The 7530-nt window shown below is 44.3% G+C and overlaps 1 protein-coding gene across 1 annotated transcript; it reads right to left on the bottom strand.

Annotated features, from left to right (window-relative positions):
- Positions 1-4412: 4412 nt before the first annotated feature.
- LOC114083010 (PRAME family member 12-like) lies at positions 4413-6237 on the bottom strand. The gene is made up of 2 exons (XM_071618556.1): positions 5753-6237; positions 4413-4917 (listed from the first exon to the last, which is right to left on the bottom strand). The coding sequence occupies exons 1-2, from the start codon at positions 6235-6237 to the stop codon at positions 4413-4415; spliced, it is 990 nt and encodes a 329-aa protein (XP_071474657.1).
- Positions 6238-7530: the final 1293 nt, after the last annotated feature.

The raw sequence follows: 7530 nt of genomic DNA, 5'->3' as shown, positions 1-7530 counted from the left end.
TCTTTCAACTATGCCTTGTGCTTGTGGATTGTATGGGATTCCTATTATGTGAGTAATGCCAAATGATGAGCAAAATTGTTTAAAAGAGGTAGAGGTATAGCCAGGACCATTATCGGTTTTTAACTGTTTAGGAACACCCACAGTGGCAAAATTTCGTAAGCAATGAGCTATAATATCTTTAGTTTTTTCTCTGGCATGAAGGAAGCCCATCAAAAATCTGGAAGAAGTATCAACTGTAACATGCAAATATTTTAATTTTCCAAATTCTGGCACATGTGTGATGTCCATCTGCCAAATATGATTAGATATCAGTCCTCCAGAATTGACTCCAAGATTAACTTGTGGTAAGAAGGTCACACAATTTTGACATTGTTTTATTATATGTCTGGCTTGTACCTTAGTTATTTTAAAGCACTTTTGTAAAGTATTAGCATTGACATAGATCCTTTTATGAAAATTTATTGCTTCTTCTAGTGTAGAGAAAATATGTATGTCATGTGTAGTTTTATCTGCTAAATCATTGCCCAAACTAAGGGCTCCAGGCAATCCTGTATGTGCCCTGATATGTTCTATAAAGAATGGATCTTTTCTGTCCCAGATTAGACTTTGTATAGTGGAAAACAAAGAGAAAACAGTAGAGGAAAGAAGAAATCCTACCAGCATCTTCAAGGGATACTATAGCATTAACTATATACTGACTATCAGAAAATAAATTATAGAATCTTTAAACATCACAAAAACTTATAAAACTGCATTAAGCTCTACCTTTAGAGCTGATTGTTTGGGTACTAAAAATGTAACAGTTTTATCAGGGGTAACTACTGCTGCTGTACAATTATTTGACCCATCAGTGAATATATTTGGAGCATTCATGATAGGTGTTTTTCTTCTCATTTTTGGAAAAACTACAGGATGCTTAGACCAAAAAGACAACAAAGGATTAGATGGTAAGTGATTATCAAATGTAACATTAGATTTACACATGATTATTGCCCAAGTATTTAACTCATTATCTAACTCATCAATTTGATCCATAGTATATGGAGTAATAATTTTATTGGGAGAAATTCCAAACACTCCCTTTGCTGCTTTTATTCCTTTGAGTATTAATTGTCCTACAGCCTCAGGATACCTAGTAAGAATAGTGTTAGGAGAATAAGATATATGTATCCACAATAATGGACCTTCTTGCCAAAATACTCCTGTAGGAATATTTTTTTGTTGGTAGTACAATAAATAATAAAGGCAAACATATCAATTCTATCCAAATGCATATTTTCCATATATGTTTCAATAATTTTTAATGCCTTTCTTGCATCAGGCATTAACATGCAGGGTGAATTTGGATCTGATGGACTTTTTAGGATATCAAATAAAGGTCCCAACTCTCCTGTTGGTATGCCTAGATAAGGCCTTATTCAATTTATGTCTCCCATTAACTTTTGAAAGTCGTTAAGTGATTTGAGTTGATCTACTCGTATTTGAATTTTTGGTGGACGGATTGAGGATAATAGAACTCCTAAATAATTAATTGGAAAATTTACTTTATCTATTGCTATCTCTAGATTATATTTTTTAAAATAAATTTGTAAGTGTGGCATAACATTCTAGCAATATGTTTTTATCTTTATGTGCTAATAATACATCATCCATATAGTGGAATATTTGTAGTTCAGGATTTTGATTTCTAAGTGGCTGGATTGCTTTGTTAACATAAATTTGACACATAGTTGGGCTGTTAGCCATCCCTTGAGGGAGTACTTTCCATTCATATCTCTGATCAGACCTTCATGATTCAGTGCAGGGAAAGTAAATGCAAAATGTGGACTATCCTCAGGATGAATTGGAATTGAAAAAAAAGAATCTTTAATATCTATAGCTAAAACATACCAGGTTTTTAGAAAAGCAGACAATTGAGGAATCCCTGATTGAGCAGGTCCCATAATAACCATCTCATTATTAATGGCTCTTAAATCGTGCAATAATCTCCATTTACCAGATTTCTTGTTAATGACAAAAATGGGAGTATTAAGGGGAGATATGGAAGGTTGTATTTGTCCCTCTGCTAATTGTTGTTTGACCAGGTCATGGGCTACTTGTATCATTTCTTTAGTAAGGGGCCACTGAGGAACCCATACTGGTCTTTCTTTTTTCCAAGTAATTTTGATTGTCTCAGTGGCCCCTTCTGAAAACCCAATCCATGTCTATTTATTCCTTGATCTATTTGAATTGGTGCTGCTATACCTTGTTCTTGTTCTCCTAGTCATTTTTTCTTTCCTAAAACCTTGTCTAGTCCTAGTAGTGGGTGCATTAGGATTGATGTTATTTGTTAATGTCAAACCTAATTGATCTAGGAATCTCGTCCGCATACATTTATAGGAAGATAATCCAATACATATGGCTGTATAGTTCCTTCATATCCTTCAGGATCCTTCCAATCTAATACCATTGCACTTCTATGGGGATTAGTCACCACTCCTAGGCCTCGAAGCTTTTGAATGGCTTGTTGTAATGGCCAATGTTTTGGCCATTCTTGATGAGTTATTATGCTAAGGTCAGCACCTGTATCAAGTAGCCCATTAAATTCATGTCCTTGAATACTTAGTTTTAGCATTGGGGGAGAATCTAAATTTAAAGACAGCAAGGCCAATCTATCAGCTGTGGGTCCAGAGAATTGTGTGGTGGTGACCCCTTTTCACTCTGTCCCCTCTCTCACTCTGGTTTGTCCAAGAGCTGGGGATGCCTCCTCACCCATGTAGCCCCACTCCATTTGGCTCTTGAATAATTCAACTTTCCATTCAGTCATGACCCTTTTATGACTTGGACAATGATCACCTAATGGAAACTTGAAGCCCAATATTTTATGGAATCTTTATAACTTTTGAAGCACTCAGGAAAATGGAAGGAAATCCCTTCTATGCAGGTTTGTCCTCTGTCCAATCGAAGCCTTCCCGGGCTCCTCTTGCTTCCCTGCCCAGCTTCTACTTGCCACTAAAGCTCTGGACTCCTCCAGAGACCCTGCTCCTAGACAAATAAGGACCCAGAACCCTCCTCCCTTCTTCTATTGGCATTGAACATTGTAAAGCCCTGGGCAGCAATGTCCCTGGCCAAGGCCATACTGAAGATAACATTGAAATACAAAGGACAGACTGGCTGGATAATCCTGTGCGGTAGGAGACCATAAAACAAAACATTTGCAAATTGAGTGAGAGGCATTTCTAGGACATTGTATGGTTGAGAGGTCTTGGCATGATGCCTGAGAGGGGTGATGTGGAGTTTCAGGGCACACTCGTAGATTCCCAGTCTGGGTGTATTGCTTATTTTTCAGAAGGCAACAGTGTTGGCTCTGCTTATCACCTGGGTACCAGAGACAGCAGAGTGAAGGTGTCTGCTGCGAACCATTTGGAGTCTGCAGGCCCATTAGATGACAGGTGCTGGGATTTGGAATTGCAGGAAATCTTGCATTTATAATTTTATCTATTGCACCTAACTCTTGGGTACATGTCCAACCTCCCTTTAGGTTTCTTGACTGATGGGTTGTTAAATTGTACAAGGATTTATAAGTTGTATTCTGTGAAGTTCTCTACAGTAGTAGGGCACCCTTGGGTTCAATCCCCAACACACACACACACACACACACACACACACACACACACACACACGCACAAAGACTCAGACTATTTTTCCCTGTACCTTAGCCATTGTGGAAAAGCTGTGGTCTGTGGTTCACTATGACCTGAATAACTCAGATGGAAGTCTCCTACTATCCCCAGATAAACTCCTTTGGAGAGCAGGTTAGTGTTCTCAGTTCCGTGGGCAACCACAGGTGCATTACCCCACTGAAAAGACACATTCATCCGAAAGAATGGCACACGGAGACAAGTAAAGAATGGAGGGTATACTCAGAATGGCCCTGCACTATTGTGATGCCATGAGGTCCTAGGCTCCAGTGTCACTGATCAGCACTGATCAGCCACTGGGTTAGCTTCCTGACCTTTAAGTTGAAAACTGTGGAAAACAGCAGAGTCTCTGCCACAAGTTCCCCAAGTTGCTCGTTTGCAACCATCTATGCAGGGGTCATGCCCTATGTACCTCTCAGCACAAATCTACTTCCAGAAATTCAGATTCCTGTTTCTGACTCCTAAGACACATGTCCCCATCGGTTCCAAGTCTCCCTATGGGAACCAAGCCCCTGTGACCCAGGCCTCCTACATCAGCTTTTATGTTCCCACTTGTGTTAAGTAGTGCCCTAGCATCCTATTTCTAGTTCCCCTTGGAGAGACAGTCATGTCTTACCTTTATTTTCAAGTGCACAGGAGAACATTTCTCATATATGCATCCCATTAGGCAGGCAGCCAACAGCGACACGGACTGGAGGGCAGGTTATTGATAAACCAGTTGCCACATCTATGTCAGGGTTTAGTATAGAAAAGGACATTCTTTGGCTCTCTCACATCCCTCAGTGTCGCCATCAGCTCATCGATGAGTTGGAAAAGTCTCCCTGGGTGGATGGCACCCTGGGCATCATAGCTCTCCAGAGGGGCAGGGTACTTCTCTAGGCTCAACCGGGTCAGCCTGGAAGTGTGAAGCAGCAGGTTGCTCAGGACCGATATGGAGATGTCATTCCCATTGAAGCTCAAGACCCTGAGCTGGGAGCAGCAGCTCAGGACAGGGAGGATGGCCTGGAGCTGGGAGTTGGTGATCCCACAGTCCTGCAAGTTTAGGGTCTCAAGGGTGGCTGCAGCATTCTCTAGCGGAATTACGAGGGGCTCAGGACTGAAACTCCTCAATTTGCTGCCCCACAGCGTCAGGTGTATTAGCTGGTCGAGGTTTGGAGACCCCGACAGATCATTCCAGTCTGGATCTGAGAGCTGGCAGTTGGTTATTGAGATGGTCTCTAGGGGGGTCTTCAGGAGTCTAAGCAAATATCAAGCAGTTAGTTCTGAGGATGATGTCAAGGCAGGAGAAGACAAATTGGCCCAAGCCCAAGGACACCCTTATCTTCTGATGATGGTCTCCACCCAGGACTCTGCCTGTTGCAGAATCTGCTCATTCGTGTCACCCTGTCTCATGCTGAGCCTTTCACCCCCACTTGAGTGACCAGGTGGTTCCATCATCTCTAAGGCGCCCCTCCTGGCTGCCAAGCAGAAAGCCACAGCTGTAGCAGAGGGGGTCAGGGTGAGACATGCACAAATAACAAACCCAGGCAAGATGGAGCCGCACAAACTGGGGTTGCCTTCTTGCGGGGCTCACACCTGTACCCTCCACCCCTGCTCCTCACCCTCCAGTGCAGAATTACCACCCAGAGCTCAGAGCAGCCTTCCCCAGGGGGCATTTAAGGCAGGTCCTCTGCTCCCCGCTGGAGAGCACAGAGCTTCCCTGTTACAAGGTGTAGGTGTGGGGGCTTCCCTCCTCCAGCGCCCTCCCCTCTACCCTGCTTCTCCCCACCTTTGCTGGACACGCCTCCCAGGGAAGAAACATCACACCCACTCACTAGCTCGTCTCCCCCCACCGGGCTCCCCAGCAGAGTTCTGCTCCCCAGACCACGGACCCCTGTTTAGGACTCTGCTTCTGTGTGGGGGTTTAGGTGAGACCTGGCTTCAGGACCGAGTGAAACAAACACTTCATTGACTTTCTAACATCTCCATCAATGTTAAGTCACCATGGCTGGCACACAGCAGGTGCCCGCTGAAGTTTCATGTGACAAAAAGTTTGCTCTGATGTCCTAGGACAGTTCCCTCTGCTTCCTCACCTGAGCACCTGGCACAGACGGCCTTCTAGGAGGAAGACACCATCCAGGTACAGCCTCCGGAGGCTGTCCATCTTGGCAAACTGTGAGGTAATGTCATCCATCAACTGATCTCTCTCCTCCTGGGAAGCATAGGCAGACACATAGATGTGGGAGAAGAAGATCTTCCTCAGGTTGCTCATCTGGCCCCAATAGGTAGCAAAAGTAGCCAAGGTGGACAGTCTCCAGAAACACTGCACGTCCAACTGCTGGATAAAGTCCAGATCCAACCTCTCCAAGATCTTCTCAATGGTATGGACGGGCAAAGAGCACATCTGCAGCTTCTTGCAGCACAGCTGTATCAGACCCTTCCTCTCATCCACCCAGTGAAAGAGGAAGGAGTGGAATGCATTCAGGGATCTTTGCTGAAAGCGCAGGTTTACTAACACCTTCAAGGGCAGAGTGGGCCCTGTGTCTGGAGAGGCCTTCACTGTTTGCGTCTCCTTCATGACTCCTGGTGAGCAGACATCGACCACGGCTCCAGACCACGTCCTCCAGAAGTTCCCATGAACCTTCCGCAAATCCAGGGAGCTCCCTTCCAGGGTCCCCCTCACCTGGGGCGATCCTGCTGGGCAGCCAGCATGTCCAGCCCATCCAGTGCCACTCGGATCATCCCCAGCTATAGCGTATTCATCAGGGCCCCCAGGGGCAGGCGGGTGAAGGGCCAGGCCTGCACCATTTTCTTCAGGACCTCAGTGTGTCCCCGGTTGAAGGCCTCCATGAAGAGTGGTGGTAAGAGTTGTATGGGCAGGTCCTCCAGAGCTAGGATGGCCCTGTGTTGAGAGCCATATCCAAGTAGGAATGAAGCATGGCATTTTTGGTTGAAAGGTGACCCCAGCAAGCCATTGAGATGATAATGATTATGTTAAGATGTGCATTCAATTGGAGATGAGACCCCTGCTCTCTGCCTAGGCCTGCTACTTTGGAGCTCTCCCGGGACTCCAGGATAGTTCCCATTGTTTGGGGATGTGTGGTAGGAGGGAATTCCAGAGGAGGGATTTCCTTTTTTGGAGTTTGTCCTGGGAGAAGGCCGCATGCCTGGCATTTGTGGGAGTTTTGGAAATACAGTTTGTTCCTGCTTCAGTGGCTCATGATTTTGTGCCCAGCCAGACTGCAGCATTTGGCGGCTCATACGGGGAATGCCTGAAGCTCAGAGGTAAGTGAAATTGCTCGCCCTCTGAGGGAAGGCGAGAGAATGGGTGACCATTTCCAAAAATAATGTGTTCTGGTTTTGATTTATTTTGTTTTTGTTTCGAGCTGCCTATCCCTAGAACTTTCTCAGGCAAACTGGTAAAAATGGTTGGCTCAAGGTTTGAAGTTGTTCGGCCCTGAGGAAGAGAACATTGATACAATGATTTTTTGTTCCATTTCTTTCATTCTGTTTTGGTTTTGTTTTGTGTTATCTTATTGGGTTGTGTTATCTTTATAGTAGATTAGAAATTAGTAAAAAACGAACTGAAAAAGTTTTAATTAAATTGTTAGAGGTCAAGACTATGGTAGAAAACATGTTAGATCAAGCAAAAGAGAAGGTCTCTCCAGCTAGTCAGATAGAGGAAGAAAATTTAAAGGAAGAAAGCTTAGAGGAGAAACAGCTATCAGGGGGAAGCTACAACAGGAGGCTGCTACTAGCTCCATTCTATCACCATAGGGCATAATTCAACCAACAGCTCCACCTATAGAGACAGTTGAGTGGCCCTCAACCCCCGTAGTTGAAAGATGGAATCCTGAGACAGGACCTCAAA

This window comes from Marmota flaviventris, chromosome 10 (assembly GCF_047511675.1).
Source record: "Marmota flaviventris isolate mMarFla1 chromosome 10, mMarFla1.hap1, whole genome shotgun sequence".
Taxonomy (NCBI): domain Eukaryota; kingdom Metazoa; phylum Chordata; class Mammalia; order Rodentia; family Sciuridae; genus Marmota; species Marmota flaviventris.
The sequence above is the reverse complement of the archived record's forward strand: the minus strand, read 5'-3'. Positions and strand labels throughout refer to the sequence as shown.

What these genes read in the sequence shown, in the direction of transcription:
- LOC114083010 (XM_071618556.1), bottom strand. Translation starts at nt 6,237, where the DNA reads ATGAAGGAGACGCAAACAGTGAAGGCCTCTCCAGACACAGGGCCCACT. An exon ending in CGTCTGTGCCAGGTGCTCAG is followed by an intron (nt 4,918 to 5,752) that starts GTGAGGAAGCAG and finishes ATATTTGCTTAG; the next exon opens with ACTCCTGAAGACCCCCCTAG.